A 20,148-nucleotide genomic window follows, 5' to 3' on the forward strand; every position below is an offset into this window, starting at 1 on the left:
TTAATATTCGCTCGCTTATGTTTCAAAAAATCGTTATTGATCAAGAGATTAAAGAATTGATAAGTATTATTATAGAACAGTTTATCAATAATGAACAATTAGAACACTACTTTCCTAATAGTTCATAGTTCATTCACCTCTTGAAGTGCAAAGGGCTTTAAATATACGATACACGCTCGCGCTAGTTATAAAATTTTACAAATGAAGTTTTCAACTTAAAGAAAAATTTGTTTAACCGGGGTTTCTAGGAACGGGGAAGAACAATGCGCAAATAAGTTACCCTCCCAGAATGATAAGCCCATAACTTTGTATCCACAGCTGGCACGGTTTCTATGATACACTTCGCGTATACGAACGCTTCAGAAAATGTTGAGTGATTCTTTTACGACCACCGTACCTGCTTCGATCGCAACTAAAGTTCAACCCCCATCAAACGGCGTGACCTTCAGGGAAATGGATGGTGGGAGGGGTAGATAGTTCTTGGTGTAAGACAAAAACTAGGAATTTCAGTTTTTATTAAGACAGCATCAGTGGCATAACTGTTGTCATGGCAACAGTATTAAGGGTGTCATTTTGTTCCTTTTGTGATGCACATTTGAGCTGCCAAGTTTCAAGAACATTGCAAACCTCATGACGTCATCACTGATTTAATTTGCATAATAGCAAAAACGTCAATATCTCTAAAACGAAAAAAGATATTTCAAAAAGAAACACGCCATTCTTCTACATTTTGAAAGGCTTCTCAAATAAGCAGAAATTCTTTTTCACGTCATATACACTTTAATCAAAGGGGCTGGCCGCTTGAAAGAGGTAAAAACGATAGAAAATCCCTTATCGGGACTTTGATTACTGGCCGCCTAATAGGGGTGGCCGTTTAATAGGTGGCTGCTTGATAGGGGTTGGACTGTACCACTGATATTTTTTGACGGCGATCGTAGTTATAATATGAAAACCAGCCTTACGATGTCGCTCTAGGTTTCAAATAATGATGTAGCAAGTCTTTTAGTTCTTCTGTTAGCTAGTGCGCACGCCTTAAAAACTTCCGTTACTATGTATAAGCGGTGGCGGGTGTCGTCCCATAATAGATATCGTTTTTTAATTGCGCCTAAAAACATGTTTTCAATTCCGGTTTGGTCAAAAAACGCGGGGGTTTGGAATGAAGGAATATCTCAAGAGACGTGACAGGAAAACAGTCGTACACAGAAACTTCACAAACTCGGCTATGACGCGAGTCTTGTGCCAAACAAAAGAACACTGCACTCGATACAAGATCTCAGCTGCCGGGACTTGCATGACCTAATGTCATTTACAGTCTTTCACGTAAACCGTAGTCTCCTTCGCCGCCGTTATTAGGGTCGTCACGCAATGCTTCTCTCCCACAGTGGGGGAGAAGTGTTGCGTGACGACCCTAATAACGGCTGCGAAGGAGACTAGTAAAACCGTGAACACCAGAAAAAAATTATGGACTGTTTTTTTCGCGACCAATCAGACGCGAGATGAAACCGCAAATGATAACCGCCAAACCACAACAACCTGATAGGTTTGGATTTGACACGAAACAACGAGCTGGCTTTATTCAGAAACAACAAGCGCGAACGTCCTTAACGTCAAGAGCTGATTTTAAATTTCTTTGTTATCTCGATATAATTATCTAAGTGGTGTGAACAAATTCTAAGTCTTTTCTTTTTTTTTTCTAGATCGTTACGGCAAAAAAAAAAAAAAAAAAATAGTCAAAAGTAAAATGCGCATATGTTTCTAGGTCTAACTCAAGGTGATAACCAATACCACGGGAGTTTTATTGAGACCATTGAAAATAAGGACGACAGCTTCACTTCATTGGCGGACCTCTAAAATATTCAGGCATCTGATCTCAGCATTAGTTTGATATATTGTTTATTAGATGTTCTTGACCCAAAGCCGAAAGCGTGTCCAAGTAATACTGTGTGAGTCAATTTTAAACAACAGGTTGAACGTGAAAGCCCTGGTTTTTAACCATGTAAGTGTTAAGTTTGACTGGCTGAGTAACCAATAATAACATATAATCGTGTTGCCGTTCAAACAAAAGCCTTTGACGATGTGTTTTTCGTGTTTGTCAACATTTCCCAAAGCAATATGTAATAGGGACGAGTTTTTCTTTTGAACGTGTACTCTAGGAAAGTAAAAACTCCAAGACCACTGAATTAGCTGTTATTACTGCCTGTAGACGTTCTAGATCTCAAAGAATCTTTACTTGGTCCAGGCGACTTTAACATAGTTTCATAGTCTGCGAGACACTCTTGAGGCAGTTTATTGCACATGAGCATGGCGGTTCCCGAGAAGCGCAGTACATTGTGACTTTTGTTTGTGGATCGCCGTTGTCCTGTGTCACCTTCTCTCTGCTGGAAGGCGGAAAACAGACCCCTACAACAAAAGGCAAATGAAAATGCATAGAACTCTGTTAACTTTTACTCAACGGGGTTCTTACATCAAGAAAGCTACTCGGTGAGCTTTGGTTCAGGCTAAACGGAGCGGCCATATATCGACGTAGTAGCAAGGTGGGGTCCCCAAATCCAAGGACCCGGGACTTCGCAGCTGAATTTCGTCATAACATTGTCAAAGTAGCTTGCGAATCCACTCGGCTATTGCTCATAGATCCACAGCTACTTTGACAATGTTCCCAGGGGGGCACTCCGGATTTCAAATGACAGGGATGATCGAATGGGGGCAAAATCAAAACCCCCCAAAAATCCCTAGGGCTTCAAACGAAACCCAAAAAAACTCCCTGGACCAAAATTTAACCCTAAAAAAATCCCATGCCGAATTTCCAAGCCACAAAAATTTTCAGAAAGCATTAAATGATACAACACGAAAAATAGAAACATTAGTAATGGCACGTTTGTGTTCGTTTATTCATCACACCGTCTCGAGTGAGAACCTGGTGGCCATTGTAACAACACTTGAGACACCCAAGAAAATATTCTGTTACAACAATAACATTATGCAGAATGACAACTCTAAACAAGACTACCCTGGGTAAGAACATTACGAACAACCCAACAAAGTTATTTACAAATTATTATTAGATAAATGATTGTCATGCTTGATAAACTATGTTGCATCCGTCATGACTTTGTTCACGGCATAAAATATATTCTAATATCATTCCAGGGCGAATTGATGAAAAAACTGTCCGCACGTATGACTGTGCAGGCAAACAGTAACTAAAAAACAAAACTCATGAATGCTTCCGCTACTGAAGAGTGACGCAAGATGGCCTGAAGGAAGGCGTTCGTGTGCCGTCTGAAGTCACTATAGCAGATAACTTAACTGAAGAAAAAAAATACTTGTCGAAATTTTCCTACCCAAAACACTCCTTAGATCATCCCTGCCACTTGAAATTCGGAGTACCCCCCTGGGACAATGTTATGACGAAATTCATTGTCAATAACAGGACAGACGCATGAAAAACTGACGTCAACTTGTGTTTTTGATAATAACAAGTTGTCAATTATTGCACTATAAAGAATTAAAAAAGATCCACCAAATAAACCACTATGGACACCGTAAAAAAATGCTATAAACCTCGCGGAACTTGAACAAAAAGAGATGTAGCAAATAGCTAGCAAGCGGGAGAAAACAAGAAACCAGAGGCACACAGGGAAACAAACGTAATCAAGTACATCGCCTGCCTATTGATTGTACAGATCATGACTTACTTGAGTTCCACTAGTCTTTTTTGTTCCTCCTCATCCTCCATGTGTCTGTTCAGTGTTTTCTTGGTATAGTGTTTAAAGCTGATGTAAAGCAGCACAGTACTACCAAGCGTCACCACAACAACCGACACAAGCTGCGGTAAGTAATCTTTGCCTTCGGTGTCTGACACGTCCAATGAGAAATGAGTGGTCAGCTGACAGAAACTGCGTGGACGGAAAAAGCACAGCACTAAGAAATATGGCAATACAGGCGCTCCTGTCTCTAGCTAATCTTCAATGTAATCAATGGCCATAACGATATACACATCAAATAAGCTCATATTTTGTAAGGACGGACAGAAACACGGGTTATGACTTGGGGAAAAATGACGCACAGGCCTTACTCCAAATTTTAGTAGAACTAATGGTTTCAAATATAGTTTTTTTAAAACCGTATTGTTGATGAATGGAGTGGTTTAACTAATCATATTAGAGAATCAAATAGTTAACTTTTAAAAAGAATGTTTTAAGCTTTATTAAGGATAGCTAGAACATCTATTCTTATACTTGTATATATTTTTCTTATACTTTTACTAGAGGAGGCATCCCTAGTATGGTGCATCAGCGCTTTTAGTTGTCTCCTTCTCCACAACTTTTCTTTATAGGAGCGATTAATTTTAATTTAATTTTTTATCTGTTTGTAATTTAGTGGAGTGAATCTGTAATAAATAAATAAATAAATAAATAAATAAATAAAAATTCTCCGTCTCGATCAAATAACCAGCTCTTACAGAAGTAACAGTAAAAACAAGGGTAGTGGCGTTTTGGCATAAAATCGGAAAGGGTTAGCATAATTTTCGTCTGTGACAGGGTCCGTTCCCTAACTTGAAAAAAAAAAAAAGATAGCCGAAATGAATTGGAAAGGAGCAGAATGTAATTGCAGGGGTGGCTAAGATAATTCCATCAAAATAAAACTCACAATAGAACTTTTTTCAAACTTTACCTGTTGGCTACTTGTATCAAGAGAACTTAAATTTTGAAATAAAAAGTGGGGTCCCGGTATTCGCTTAGGAGCGGAAAGACCTTCAATCAACCCAATAATTCCTTAAATTATCAGCTTTCAGAAATGTTTATATTTAAATCATTTATTACACGCTCTGTGAGAGCAGAAAAATAGGGAGACGGGTCAACGTGAAATACAACAATGGATGTATTACATCAATGTTAAGGAGCAATTTGATGTACGTTTCATGATAAAGGCAACCTGATTTAGTCGACACCGATTCAATATGTTCCAAGCACGCAGTGTTCTTGAGGCCACATATTATCTTTTACGAGTGCTAGCTATCCTTTCACTTTAAGTAATACGTTTTTACTCTGCAATAGAAATGGGTCTTTATTCACTGTATAGAAAGATGAAAAAATCGTTAGGTCCTGGTACTCGTTTCCAAGAAAAAAACGATGATTTGTCTCTTGCAAGCCAAGTCGTTTAAAAAAGCCGCCATTTTCTTTATGTGCGCGATATTCTGCGCGATATTCTGCGTAGTAGTAGACTAGTAGTAGCAGTAGAGATGCGCAATGCAATTCAGACTCACTGACCTTGCAAAAGTAGAACTAAAACACTTCATGTACATAAGTCACCCTGCTATTTAAGGCAAGGAATTCCAAAGATACTTTGCCAGAAATTAAGAAATTATCAATGCAGGAGTTTAACAAAATGGTGTGTGATAACTTGTGGAAAACTCCAGACGGACAAGGTTTCTGACAGCACGGCGAATTTCTAAGAGTATGTTGTCATTCTGCCCTACATATTAGCATAAGTTACTGTGGTCATGCTCTTTCCCCAAAACACACAATATTTTCCCTACTTTCTATTAATAGTTGATTGCGCTGAGGGTCAAAAGAGTGACTATCACTCTTTCAGTAGTACTTTTTACCCAGCAAAATTTCCCAGAAAACTATTTTAAATGAAGGCTCACCTCAAATGAGTACCAACAACTCTGAGCTTAAAATGAAAGGTCCCTGAGCCCTGAAATACCAGCTGAGAGATTCCTGTGGAGTTTAGAATCTCATACGGTTGGCTTCCATCAAATGCCTTTCCATTGTTGGCTGACTCAAAACAGCTTCGATAAGTCTGAAACAGGATTTTCCAAGTTATACCCACCGCAAAGTTAACAACTTCGCTTTGTCGGGACATTTCCGAGTACGCTCTTGCCTCGGTATCAAAACGAGTCTTCATGCCAAACCATTCATATGAAAATGTGTTCCGTGTTCAAGTTCGTTTTCATGTAAACCAAACTCATTATAATATGAAAGGTTTTGGACGAGGACTCGTTTTGAAACAGACGCACACGGTAACTCGGAAATGGCCTTTTATATGAATTACATGACTTTTGAAATTACAAACATATTCTAGTTGAATTAGGTTTAACAAAACCATGTATAGACTCAAATAAGTAATGGTTAATAGCACGGAACGTTGCCTACATTTTGTGTCCAAATGCTGTTTAAATCTTCAGAGTTATTGCCTGTCAGCTTCCTCCACGTCTGTGCTTCAGATAAACACCCGGCCTGCCAAACCAACGGTAACCACGAGTAAAAAGTAAAGTACAGTGGTACTAGCTCTATTTAACAATTAAAGTATTCGCTCTCAAGGATTCCTATCGCGTGATAGTTGACTCAAGCTGCGTCAACTAAGGCGGCTTATATTAAGGAATCTTGTATTCTGTTTTAAGCTGTCCTCAAATTCATTGGATTGACTTGTTCAATGTAATGTAATTTGGAATTTGTATTAAAGATTAAAGATTAAAGATTAAAGATTAAAGATTAAAGATTAAAGATTAAAGATTAAAGATTAAAGATTAAAGATTAAAGATTAAAGATTAAAGATTAAAGATTAAAGATTAAAGATTAAAGATTAAAGATTAAAGATTAAAGATTAAAGATTAAAGATTAAAGATTAAAGATTAAAGATTAAAGATTAAAGATTAAAGATTAAAGATTAAAGATTAAAGATTAACTGTAATGCATAGCAAATAATCGAATAATCATGGGTTCGATTCCTGTCGGGACTCAGATTTTTTCTTTGTCCCACGCACGTGTCATGTTGACCAGTTCACTTTTCACAATCTAATTGTTTTAGTATAAATCTACTAGTCGTTCAAAACTTTATCTAAATCCTCTTCACGGACACTTAGAAAACGCGGCAAAGAAGCGGCCGTCATTTTGTTAAAGGAGCTACTTCACGATTTGCGCATGTTGAAAAGTTCAGCTTGAAATTCAGTTTGTAATCTGTGTTAATCTTCTCCATCCTTGTTCCGTTATGGTATAATTATAAACTACTCTTTTCAAGTTTCCTTTAACTTAACGCCTTAGGTAATTTTGTACGTAGCCAAAATAACTCCAAATTTCATGACTGATCTCCTTTAGCAACCGCACATAGTCTCACTGCTACGCTACTCACTGCTACGCTACTCACTGCTACGCTACTCACTGCTACGCTACTCACTGCTACGCTACTCACTGCTACGCTACTCACTGCTACGCTACTCACTGCTACGCTACTCACTGTCTACAACAGAATAGATAGCGATTAGTTTAGCCAATAAGAGAACGGCATTCGCGATAGACCGCTAGACGTATTTTTCTGATTAACCCGCTGAGAAGTACAATTCATACCTCACTCATAGTTGCGGTGTAGCCATAGTCCGTTCTTCCTGTTTCTTCCCACACTACATAGTCTGTGTGCACCTCTTGTACAAACCTATCTCCTTCATACCTATCAGACCAAGAAATCAAACCACTTTACTCAACAAATATGATTTTTTCAAAACTTATACTAACGGCAAAACCACAGTGACAAAACAGTGAGGAGCGCCAGATCTATCATAGGAACTGGACAAATGTTGGAATAATAAATGACATTAGGAAACAGATCCTTACGGCAGGGAGAGGAGATAAAAACCGAAATCAAATGATGTGAAATATATTTTGCAGTTTATTTTTTTTTTTTGTTTAATTTCTGTTGTCATCTCTTTCCCCTGTCGTAAGGATCAGTTTCCTAATTTTACTAATTAAAAAGCGTTATACTGATCTCCGTTTCCATGAACATGAACCTTTCTCGCAATATCACAACAATGAGAATAGAATCACCACCAGTGAGGTGTGACATTACTTACAGATCCACCACCAACTTAAAACTTGCAGATGTGCTGCCACTCAAACGGCATTCTTCATCGCGACCTCTCACCTATAAAGTACCACTTGTCAGTGTACTGATTCTTAAACATGCCTCAAACAACAACATTAGTCACCGTATTTTGTAACACAATCTTATTTACACTATGTTTATTTATTTATTTATTTATTTATTTATTTATTTATTTATAACAACTTTATTTGCATCAAAAATATATAATTATCTACATGCAAATAGTCGAAAATGGGGTTCCAGCAGGAAATGATTTAAGACTAATCAAGCCTAGCTGGTCATCTGGTCTATTATGAACCCCAGGTTCCTGTAACAGGAAGCTACCCCTCGCAACCCCTCCCCCCCCCCCCCCTCCCCTACAAAAAAAAAACACAAATACCTCAGATAGCAGTGGTGCGGGTGCATCGCCAGCTTGTGAAGTGCAGTTCCTAATGACAATACTCGTTAATGGTTGACACCCAATGTAGATGTGCAGCACCTACATACAATACAGATGACAATGGTATGATTTATATAACAGCCATGATCGCGAAAGTCATGCAAGTTATATCACTGAACACCAAAAGACACTTATGTTACGAAACACTCATGACATCAATTGATGTATCAGAGCAAAGTTTTCTTACATCTGCCGTGTCTCCCTTTAAAAGCTTACCTCAGAAAAGCCATGCAAAAGGGTACATAGAAATTCATACAGAAACATTCAGCTCTAAACGGTCTACCATTACCTGAAGTGTATTTTCACAAGTCAATCCTCCAACATTTGGAAACAGCAACACTGCAACTGTAGCGGATTTGTAGGCACTATAGAATGGAAAATGTGTATTCAACATTTTACATTGTTGACTCAGAGAAATGTTGACATGGTACATGTCACATCTTGATGCAATGTAAAACAATGAACATAAATCAAATTAATTGAACGACTTGCCCTGGACTTGCCTTTTTGGCAGAGAGGTTCCATTTCTTAGGTTGTATTTGAATGTGAATGTCTAGCACATGAAGGAAAAAAGCAAAAAAATATAAATGAACCTTAATTGTCATGATAGAATTAGGCCCGGGTCAAACGGCGCATGATAGTTGACGATAGTTGAATCTCCTCAAATATGTATGGGTTATTGACCAAGTGTGAGGTCAAGATGGCTGGATATTGGCCAAGTTCTTTTTTAGCGTGTTTATGGACCAAGACGGAGTCGAGGTCCATAAACTCGCAAAGAAAGAACGAGGCCAATATCCAGCCATCGTGACCGAACAAGCTTATTCAATAAAGGATTTATTGTATGGCTTTCGGGGAACTTTTTCTTGCGGGACACGACGGGTAGTCCCGTGCGGGCAAGATAGCTCTATCTTACCTGCTGGGGTAGCCAATCACAGCGCAGGATTTGATTCATCTTGCCCGCTCACGGAGCTAGCCACATAATAATTGATGATAGTGCATAATGGTTGGAGTTTAAAGGGAAACGTGTGCTATAACTAACATCCACTATCATACGCCATTTGACCGGAGCCTTATACCTCCTTGAAAATCGCCCATGCAAGAGGAACTTTCTATTAAACCCCTCCTGATTGTTATCCGTCACTTTGAATTCTAGTTCTAAGAGTTTAATGGTATATCATGGACATATACCAGCTGATTATTTTCTTTATTCTCATCAGCTGTCTGCTTGCCAATGTATCAACACGGTAAAAAGAGTTTTCATGTTGATATATGTTACTCTTGGGATCAGCTAACAAACCTTGTTCACTGTCACGATTCCTGGATAATATTCCACGTTCTCTTCACTGCTGATCTGGAGAACATCATCACTCGAAATTTCCAGCTACAACGTAATGCAACTAATTTATTGAACTTGCCACGGTAAAGCAAGTAAGTAATATATTTTATCATGTCAACAACACGGTAACACGAGGTGTGCTTGCACAATCTTCCGAGTCACTGCCGAGGAAGCTCATGTTAAATGTGCTTGACAAAAATGATAAAATACTAGTAGTATCTGTGGAGTTAAGAGTATGTTAAACAATAAATTAAGAACAAGATTATAACAGTTCTGCTAAACAAATAAGGTTTAAGTAGTATTTGCCTGCCGTTTGTTACACAGACTTCCATTTAACTGCACATTTCCAGGCAAATACTTCTTAAAGCCTATTCATGGGTAATTTACTATAACCACACTTTTGCGTGAAAAAACGGCGGATCGCTTTCCTGAGCTGTCAGAGAGTGATTTAAAATATAGAAACAAACTTGGTGATTGAATGATAAAACAGTTATTGAACTCGGTTTTCGCAAAATATCATAATTTGTCAGAGTCTCACAGATCAATTATTTGCAATTATCTGCTTGCCACTGACAAATCACCATATTTTGCCCAACCTCTTCCAATAATTGATAATTAACTGGTTTGTTACAAATAATTGACTTGTAACTTTATTATCTAAATTGTCCATACCATGATTCCATTAGGTACAGCCCTGGGATACATGAGTTGTGCCCACACCTAAGGCAGATACAAACACAACACTGGATGATGCCTTCATTAAAACAATTTACTCATCAAGTTATGCACCTCAATTAAATGCACTGTACTCAAGTACAAACCTTTGTTTCATCTCCTTTGTCAATGAAATGTAACTCCGGACTGATGTTAGTCGTGAATTCCAGATACTAAAAGTACAAAATTCAGAGTTGGATAGTTACAAAACAGTTGTTTACAGTTCTAAAAGCTTAACAAAAAAAACAGAGAATTCTTTACAGATCAGCCTGACCGGACATGATGTGTGTGGATACACAGCATTTAAAACTTCATTTTCAAGTGGTAGCTTTCTCCTTTTCACATTTTCTCTGAAATGAGTGAAAAAACAGACAAATAATCTTTATGTGTACTGGCTCTTAAAGATTGCAACAGCCCACTTTCGATATATCAATATCCTAACATGGCTCCAAGGCTTTCAGGACAAACTTCTATCTTTAGTGGTGTTTTCTTTAAAACGGTTTTTCAGTCCGTACTACGCACTCGCGAGAGTTTGTTTGCGTTTTTTGTTTTGTTTCATGTAAGACATCACAAAATGTAAACATTTCGCAACTACTTAGATGCAATGTGAAAAGTGAACTGATCAACATGACACGAGCGTGGGACAAAGAAAAATCTGAGTCCCTGACAGGAATTGAACCCATGACCTCCCGAATACCGGGCGGGCGCTCTATCCACTGTGCTACCAGAACTCATGGAGAGCAAGGCCACTTAACTGCATGAATTGAGGGACAACAGAAACTTAAAAATTGCAATTTTCTCCTGAAAGCCTCGGAGCCATGTTAGAATATTGATATGTTGAACGTGGCCTCAAGTTCTTCTCTTAAAAGGACTGTAAGTTCAAATACTGCATTTCTTGATACATGTCCAGTATGACAAAAACATTAAAAGGAAAGTTAGTGTATCAGCAACAATTTGCTCACAATGTTTGTTCACTGAAGAAACTCTTTTAAACCAAAAACTGACCCTTCACTGGTAATCAGAAGCAACGACCCAAACACATCAAACATTGCTGTCAAATTTGAAGAGGGTTCTTCTCCAGTAAAAAGCTGGGAGAAATAAAAAGAAAGATGAAATCAAAACCAAAGACACAAACAATAATACGAAAGGAGGGCTGAACAATACATGCATTTCCATCTTTATAGTGTTTTGTAACCTATATTTTGGGAAGTAATTTAGAGGCAAGGAAAATTTTGGCTTCAAAACCATAAAAGAAAACTCACTCGAATAGAATGAGTGACTGTGTAAGATTGTGAAAGATGCAAGGAACATAAAAGGTTAATATTTACACGACATTTGTTAACAGTGCACAGGGTTGTTAAAAAAAAAAAAAGCTTGAAAGTGGCCGCCTTGCCGACCAAAATCATCTTCTACCTTCATGACCTTGGATGGCTACTCTGCTGGGTGGCAAAATCAGCCACCCGTTCCAGCAATTATGCCATTACCACCAACTTCAAACCTCTACAACAACCCTGTGACTGTGTTCAATTCAGAATAACATATTATGTTATATTGATGTTTACCTCAACCACATGTCCAACAAATGCTCTTCCATATAACATCCGGTTGTTTGACAAGTGTACTGCAAAATCACAATGTCCACCTGAAAGGTATTATTTTGAAAATAATTAACCAATAGTTTGTGGTATATTTATAACAAGTGCATTTTTACTCACAGCTGAGGAACAGAAAAACTTCCAGTTTCAAGATTTTTCTACATAATCAGTGTCAACTCTTTTTTTGTTAGTTTTTAAGCACCACATCAATTATTGTAACAAATAACTCATTGTTGATGATGTTTTAATTCTCACCACCTACCTGTCTTGATAATAAATAAAAAGGTAAGGAGAAATCCGATCTCAATCATTAATCCAGTCTTCATACCTGTTATTACAGACACTATAGTTTCATTGTCACCAAGCATGAATTCAGTGAGATTGTCCTGTCTCTTCAACTTGAAAACACTCCCTGTAATCAAATAACATAAAATAACAGTGACACATAATCTAATGGCCACGCCTGACTAAGCAGAAGATCGCCCTTACACTCATACACTAGACTTGCCTTAAGACCACCTTCTACTCGTGGCCATTTCTGTTTGCCCTGAAGAAACCTGAGCCGACCATTCTTACTAGTCACAGATCCATTTAGTATGTCTATCTTAAGAAACATGATCACATTTTGGTGGCGTGCTGGTTATTACATTAATTGGAGTTCCACTGGACATCATATGTTACCAACTCAACATGTGACTTGGAACTACTTCAAAGAAGTGTTACAGATTTTGTACAACTTACATTTTGTTTACCCTTCATTTACATTTTCATTGACAATGTAACACTGGTGTGGCTGCCAGTAGACATGGTGCACTCTTAACCTTGTTAGCAAAGACTAAATGCATATAGCGTAAGACATCATGCTTGCGAATCACGTGGTGAAATTTTAGCTCTGGGATGTAATATTGAAGCAGATATTAGGTTTAAAAATCTCCAAAATTGCAAGATAGCAAAAGTGTCAATTAACCCAATTTTTTTCGAAAATTTTCAGCTTCTGCTGTTTTTTTTTAGCCTTTTACCTTGACCAGCGACAGAAGTACTTTTGCTTAAGAGGAAAATTGTGTGCACAATATAACTTGTTCATAGGACACATATATTATGTGGGCAACTTACTTACCTGTATCATTCAATCTTCCAAACACAAACATTTTCTTACTCCAAGCAATCACAAACTGTGTACTTGGAGGAATAAAGGAAAACATGATTTGGAGATCTACAAGAAGAAACAACCAAAACATTTAAATTAGAAAAAAAAGAACTGCCTGAACTATATGGAAGAATACATTTCAAGTTGCATACTGACCTTCATAGCTGGTTAATTATAACATAAAACTCTCAGTCACAATCATAGTGACCTTGCTTCATTATAGTACTATAAACTGTATGATAAGGTGTTCATTGATCACAAATAATTTGGCTACACAAATTTTGGGTATAAAACATTTAATTTCTACCAGAAACTACTACTAAAGGCATTTTTGTCACACGTAAATATTATCGCCTTTGTGGGGTTGGCTGGGGCTGTTTAAAGAATGCTTTTGACCCCTAAAAATGTGACAAGCTCGCATGCAGTGCATCTCCCAAAGATTAAAATAACAATACAGTCTTATCACTTTTTGAGGGTTAGATGATTGCACCGGCTGCACACTCAGGTACTATCAAACCATGCCTTCTTACTGTGCAATTACAATAACTTCAGATAAGTGCTCATCTGCCAGACCGGTAAATATCTGCTCACATACCTTGATTAAAGCTGAGAAGTTTGAATTCCTCTTTCACCCAAATTTCTTCTGCAAAATTGTACTGTAGAAAGAGCATCTAAACAAAGTGCAAAATAATACAAGACTTCTCAGAATAATTAAATAACAATAAATTATCAACAAAACGTTTGTCGACTAGAACCCCTTACATTAATGCCATGATGCCTGAACATGGAACTGATGGAAAAAGACAAGACCAATGCCATTGCAAAAATCAAACAGAAACATGTTAAAAAGCCCAAATTAATTCTGATAGCTAGTGCAACACAAGAAAAAAGGGATGAAAAAATGCTGGGGGAATCTTAAGCATGCTTTGCCAGAAAAGTTGAGTGTTTAGACCTTACAGTGCTGTGTAAACTTGGGTCAGAATATTTAGAAAATACTTATAAAGAAAATATTGGAAATACAAATACTAGGATAAGAAAAGTATACAACTTGTGACAGTTATACCTCTTGTTGGCCGCCATAACCTGTGGCATTTACCAGAAATGTTGCGATGGGAAACAAACAGTGTATTTCAACATGTTGCACCTAAAAAGAAACAAAGCTTCCTCATACACCCTATGATATAAGATCATCTGTAATAGGCATCAGCTTCTAGTAATCTGGTACATATACAGTTTAGAATGGCCATTTAGTTTTTTCAGCTTTGTGTGACTTGGTTTTGGGAATTTTCAACATTAATGGCTATGCAAGTCAATTTTCCCAGTAAGATATCAGTATGGAATGGAACGTAACATCTAGTGATCAGGTCTTCCCCACCCTTAACACCTCCCAGACAGATACTGAGCAAGAAAGACCAGATACAATTATTTATTTCGTGGAATGTAACAGATCTATACTGAACACTGAACATTTTTGTTAGCTAAAAGAACTTAGGGCCCTTAGTATTAACAAGGATGTTTAACGTTTTTACAATGTAAAAAATGCAAATCTTGTACATTAAATGAAAAGCATTCATTCTTTAGTCACCAAAAAATGTCAAGTGTACAAAAAATTTCAATTGTTCATGGTTCAAGTGTCTTAACTGTAAACTTGTGTAAGAAGCGTAAATATCCAATATACTAACTTCTTTAATTTAACAACAGAAGCTTTCAAATTTACAGTAGTAAGATACATGTAAGTTGAGGATGATTCTCTATAACTTGGCTGAGTGAGTAACTGGTCACTTTTCACAATGATTGGTGTTATAAGAACTATGTACTTACAGAAATAACAGTGAAACTTAGTGTAGGAAAATAAAGTTGCTGGAAAGAAATTCCACTGTCTGTTGAAAAGTAAATCCCGCTGCCATTAGTCTGCAATAGAGCAAATCAATCATTACATTAAATTTGAAGAAAAATGGCACTTATTTTGTGTGGCCCTCCAAACAGCCCTTGACATGGCATTAGCAGAAATTTTATTGGGCAGATAATTACAGTCCAAGTATGCATGCATGTGAATCCAATAGCAAATATTTCTCAGGTTTTAAAGATGAAAGACATTGTGTTCACTCTATAAGCCATTTGAAATGCAAAGACCACACCTTATTTGACCATCCTACAACAAGAGTCATCATGATCTATGAAGTGAAAAATAAAAAGTGTAGGTAGCAAAAAATAAAGGAATCAGTTTTGAAAGACAGAGAAAATACACATAGAGAAGGATAAAGTTTTCAGCACTCACAACTCTCTCACTGAGTTTGTCTATGCAAACATATGGATGGGGAGAACTAGTGAAATGGCGTGCGTATAAATGACTACAGTACAAATTGAAAAGACCCGAAGAACAAATCCCAACAGGATGCAGCTTGGTAGATGACACGTTGAGATTACAAAAAAAATATACAAGCAAAACATGTGACCTGCTCACTGGTTGCTATCATACAACCCTAACTTTTAAAAGTTTGTTAGTCCTTAATTCAGCCAAAATATCAGAATGGAGTTTCTACCTTACTATGTGCACCTGCAAAGCACTTCTTTTGTGATGCCAAGTAATTTAACCCCACCTGCAACAAACCTGTAGTCCGATCAAGGCAAAAAGAAAAAGAAAAACACTTCAAAGTGTATTGAGGGTTTCAGTTAAAATCTGAAATGGTTTAGATTCACATGTCAATATGTCCTGGCTCCTTCTAGTCCCCAGTTGGAGGGGAATCATACTCTACAAAAAGTTCTATAAGGGGAGGCTCTGCCCCGTGGACCAACCCCTTAAGTACCCTTTTGTATACCACTTTGACAGAAAAAGTACCCCTTTCGTTTAACTTTAATTTAAAAAAGGTACCCTTTTCAGGCAGAGCCTCCTCCTAGAGGTCACTACAGAGAGTAACCCCCTTGAATTCTTGTGTCCGGACATTCAAGTTTTACAGTTACTAGGAAACAGGAAACTACATGTACTGTATGTTGTCTTAAAACATGAAATTTGAAGAACCAGACATCTTGAGCAAAATTATTCAAAATTAGTAGCAATTTTGGTGAAATTTCTAGTATATCTACTGTATTGACTCTTATGTTGTTCCCAATGAAAAACAAAAAACTATGCAGTTTCTTAAAGGCATAGATGGGGTTAAGCAATATAGAAATACAAGTTGTGAACATAAAATACAAGTTGTGATACAAGTTGTGAACATCAAAATTTAATGCAAGTTATGATCATCAGATTCGATCTTATCTATTATTTTAATGAAGAGAAGAAAAACCTTTTATTCTCACCAGATGGATCACCCCAAGTTTGCGTTGTTCCATTAAACACAAGAACTCTGCCTGATTGCAGAAGAACAACAAGGTTTCCACCAGAAAACACAGCCAACTTGACAGTTGCCTCAGACTGCTGGAGGTAGTGAGATAGAAGACAAATTCTATGACAAACTGTCACCCATGAAATGCAGTAGGAGATATGTAAAGTAATACGTACCATCAGTAAGCTGGATGACACTCTCAGCTCCACAGAAGTAGCAAAGTTGTCTTGAGTAAACAAACACTTTGAACTGAAAAGAGACAAGCATTTTAACAAATAAATGTATTTCAGCTAGATACCAGGGATTTCACTCATCTACACTGATTCTAAAGACAACAGATCGCAAACCTTTCATTACTAATCTCTAAACAGTCATTCCTCACTTGTTGGTGTACATTTCTTTTATATTAAGTGTGAGACTTTGGTGTGAAAGCACAACACCTCTGGTTAGACCATGAATGGCCCAGCATTTAAAATCTGATCACATTAAAAGAATAGTTGTGTTAAGGGACTTCTTTTAACACCTAAGGAAATGCCTGACAGTTATTCTTGGAGTCAAGAAGCCATAATAACTAAATTAAAGGAAGTCATATAATTTTAATGAGGTTTCTACCAATCAACATGTCTGATTCATGTGCTGACATTGTATGGGAAAATTTGATTTCAAGCAATCTTCAGAATTCAAGAGCTAAATAACCAGACGACCCGAATAGACTAAATGCTGTATCTTTAAGTCCCTATGTGTACCTGTACGGCAATCACTGCAAAGACTTACCTTATAAAGAGAGCAACATGAGGAGCACATGGATCCTGAGATCAACAAAGGATTAAGTCAAATCAAACCGTCACTGACATAAATTATAAGTGTTCAGATCTTCAGTCACTTACTATTAGCAACACTTCACTCCCAGAAAATCATTTTACTCCCCCTGAGGCAAGCACCCTCAGGAGTGACTCTGACTGTCTGCCTTCTAAGAGAGAGGCATCAGGGATCGAAAAAAGTACTGTCCGCTTGTCCAGGACAAGTAGATTTTCTTGCTAGACAAATAGCTTTCCATTCTCATTTACCTAATGGGCAAGAGCTCAGGGATGTTGTCGGCCACCTATATCAACAGAGAGCAAACTAAGAATTTAGGTGAGCTGAAGTTCAGGCTTTTTTTAGCCCTGAGGCTTCTCCCATAGCGAGAGTTAATTTAGAAAGTCACAATGAAGACCAACATCAATTGATATGTTGCAATGTAAATGACAACGCCAAGAACTAATGTTTTTATAATACAATCTTAAGTCATACCTGAACAATAACAGGCTGTTTGTGCTGATTGCTCCCTCTCAAAATCACCTGAGAAACAACAATCACCGCTGATGAGAAAAAAACAAAACAAAAAACAAACAAAAAAAAAACACACAAGCAGAATACACTGTATGGAAAAGTCCATTCCAGTCCCAAGCAACCATTGCCACACTTGATTCTATGGGGAACATTCCAAATCATCTCAGGAAAATACCTTGAACCAAAGCTATGGAACATGGAACTTCCAAGGGACATGTGAGAGACTCACAGGCCAAAAGGTTCAAAGAAAAGTATATATAAAGCAAAAACTTTCTGAAAGGTGGGGTGTAGCGCTCAGATTTAAAAAAAAAACCTTTTCTGGCGGGGTGTGGATATTTTCTTGGATAATGCAACAGGTTAAAAATGCAGTTAACACACCTCATTATTGGAAACTGAAAAGTGAAACTTGGTTTTTAGTAACTGAACAGAACTCCTTCTGCAAGAGATTAAACAATTTATAGTGACATTATTGGTAAAATTATACAATTACTCAAGTTTATTTCTCAGAAACAGTCTTCTTAGAAGTTCTTGATCATGACGGGAAGTAAATATGGCTGAAATGAGGCATGTAAACAGTGTGCAGAAAAACTGGTGTCCAATAGCTGGAGGCTAGTGGATTTTTTAGGCGGGTTTAGTGGATTCTATACTTTGCTTGCCTGACAGGAAAATGAAGCTTTTTGGGGGAAAATGTCTCAAATTAATTAATCCTGCTAAAACATTTTTTGGCAACTAGTGAGACTGATTTTTGGCCTAGCACATGAGATTCACAGCAGTCCAGAGAGGCCAGTTTGAAAACGATTTTCTTTGCACTTTAAACAATTCAACTATTTTTAACTTTGGGAACCTTACGGCACAGAAACAGGAAGAATTGTGTAACTCATTTGAATGTTTTGATGGCCGCAAGGCCTTGCAGTATATTTTTTTTAACCAACCTGATAAAGTGGTCATGGAGGGCAATAGACTGTCCATCTATCGATGCCGTCACCTGATGATTACTGACACCATCTATAGACAACTGCCAGCAGCTAAAGCAAACAGAATGTTATGTATGGGTGTTTACAGCTGCAGTGTTCCATGACAGTCATGAATGAGTGTGTCAATACTGAAATTCATCTGATAGACAAAAATGTTCTTTAAGTTTTATTGTAAAACTAAGAAAACTGTGAACACCAGAAATATTTATAGAATGTCATTGTGTAGTGACGAAAAAGCTGATAAAGTGCAAGAAAACTAAACGGCAAACAGCAATGGTAATTAGTTTGTGGTTTTGAGGATTGCTTGCGTGTCCTGAACTTTATTGTGATTGGTCAGTACACCACTGACCTGTCAAAATCAAATCAGAAGTAAAGCGTTAATGGTTTTCTGAGTTTCCCAGTAATTTAATTCATACAGTGACCTTGCCCAAACTTCACACATGGTGAATCTCCTAGAATGACTAAACACATTGTTATCAAGCTCTACATTCAAGTACCACTAGATTCTTTTGGTGTGCTGGTTGACACTGACAGTTTTTCCTTTTGACAAACCTAAATGCAATTTTTTTTTTATGCAAAGGTTAAAACCTATAACAGCTTTATAATTTCTGTAAGGTTATTTTCCTGCACAAAACTCAAATTGAAGTAAAACCCACAGATAAAGAGAGGTTTTTTTTCAATATTTATATAAATATTACAAAAACAGAAGTCCAGATAATAACTTGATATCATACAGTTTTGATAATGAGGTACAAAAGATGGCAGTTTGCATACCCATGTATCACACTAAATGACTGATTGAAAATCTGTAACTGATCCCAGTTAATAAACCTGTAACCCACTTTAGCTCTCACAAATGGTTTCTGTCCAAGTTGGAAGAAAACCTCACTCAGCTGCCTTGAAAACTGCAATAAAAATGCACGCAATCTGATCACCAACATAAAAAGACAACTTTTCATTCTTTTCAAACCTCTGGGTGAGAGAAAAATAAATTTATGACCTTGTCTTTCAGGCAGCCTGGAAGATATAGTTGATTCAGATGTATAGCAATAATAACAGAGAAGGAATTTTTAAAAACTCGAGGTTAACAAGTTAATGTATGATGCCAGCTTATATGGGTAGGTAGCAGCAATAATTATGTGAACAGCAATAACAAAGTGTCATTTGAAAATGTTCAAGGATCTTATATTTTCAACAGGTCACATAACCAAAAAGAAACTGGAACATTTCTTTTGTCTAGTTAATTTGTTTACAAAAGAACATACTTGAGATGGAAATAAAGCTGTTCCATTCTTTTCAGCATCTGACATGTGTTTTGGGTCCATAATCCACAATCTGAACTCTTCTTTACTTTCACTATGAAATAGGATCAAAGCAAGTTACTAAGCCCGTCCAGGGAAAACAGGA

At 37.2% G+C, this 20,148-nt stretch overlaps 1 protein-coding gene and 1 long non-coding RNA gene across 2 annotated transcripts; one reads left to right on the forward strand and one right to left on the reverse strand.

Moving 5' to 3' along the window:
• Window positions 1-1,752: 1,752 nt before the first annotated feature.
• LOC110042497 (cation channel sperm-associated auxiliary subunit epsilon-like) lies at window positions 1,753-20,091 on the reverse strand. The gene is made up of 30 exons (XM_020747879.2): window positions 20,007-20,091; window positions 19,516-19,646; window positions 18,700-18,792; window positions 18,146-18,203; window positions 17,729-17,776; window positions 17,213-17,247; window positions 16,615-16,687; window positions 16,413-16,530; window positions 15,656-15,723; window positions 15,251-15,286; window positions 14,934-15,023; window positions 14,176-14,256; window positions 13,708-13,783; window positions 13,083-13,178; window positions 12,294-12,377; window positions 11,933-12,012; window positions 11,376-11,458; window positions 10,645-10,720; window positions 10,478-10,543; window positions 10,329-10,376; window positions 9,618-9,701; window positions 8,824-8,873; window positions 8,610-8,685; window positions 8,261-8,359; window positions 7,850-7,920; window positions 7,350-7,449; window positions 6,159-6,242; window positions 5,651-5,805; window positions 3,696-3,896; window positions 1,753-2,400 (listed from the first exon to the last, which is right to left on the reverse strand). Exons 1-30 carry the CDS (start codon window positions 20,064-20,066, stop codon window positions 2,181-2,183), a joined length of 2,640 nt encoding a protein of 879 aa, XP_020603538.2. The 5' UTR covers window positions 20,067-20,091; the 3' UTR covers window positions 1,753-2,180.
• LOC149109979 (uncharacterized) lies at window positions 8,337-18,079 on the forward strand. Its single transcript, XR_016208027.1, has 3 exons — window positions 8,337-8,383; window positions 9,538-9,748; window positions 16,416-18,079. It is a non-coding gene; the product is annotated as an uncharacterized LOC149109979 (long non-coding RNA).
• Window positions 20,092-20,148: the final 57 nt, after the last annotated feature.

This window comes from Orbicella faveolata, unplaced genomic scaffold, assembly GCF_042242905.1.
Source record: "Orbicella faveolata isolate gen_17 unplaced genomic scaffold, um_ofav_v1 contig_24, whole genome shotgun sequence".
Lineage (NCBI taxonomy): Eukaryota > Metazoa > Cnidaria > Anthozoa > Scleractinia > Merulinidae > Orbicella > Orbicella faveolata.

Bases quoted from the DNA above. Each gene is read 5' to 3' on its own strand.
- LOC110042497 (XM_020747879.2), bottom strand. From the start codon at position 20,066: ATGGACCCAAAACACATGTCAGATGCTGAAAAGAATGGAACAGCTTTA. The intron at 18,204-18,699 runs GTTGGTTAAAAA...AATCTCTTGCAG, and splicing joins CTCCATGACCACTTTATCAG to AAGGAGTTCTGTTCAGTTAC. The intron at 16,531-16,614 runs GTACGTATTACT...CACTACCTCCAG, and splicing joins TGTCATCCAGCTTACTGATG to CAGTCTGAGGCAACTGTCAA.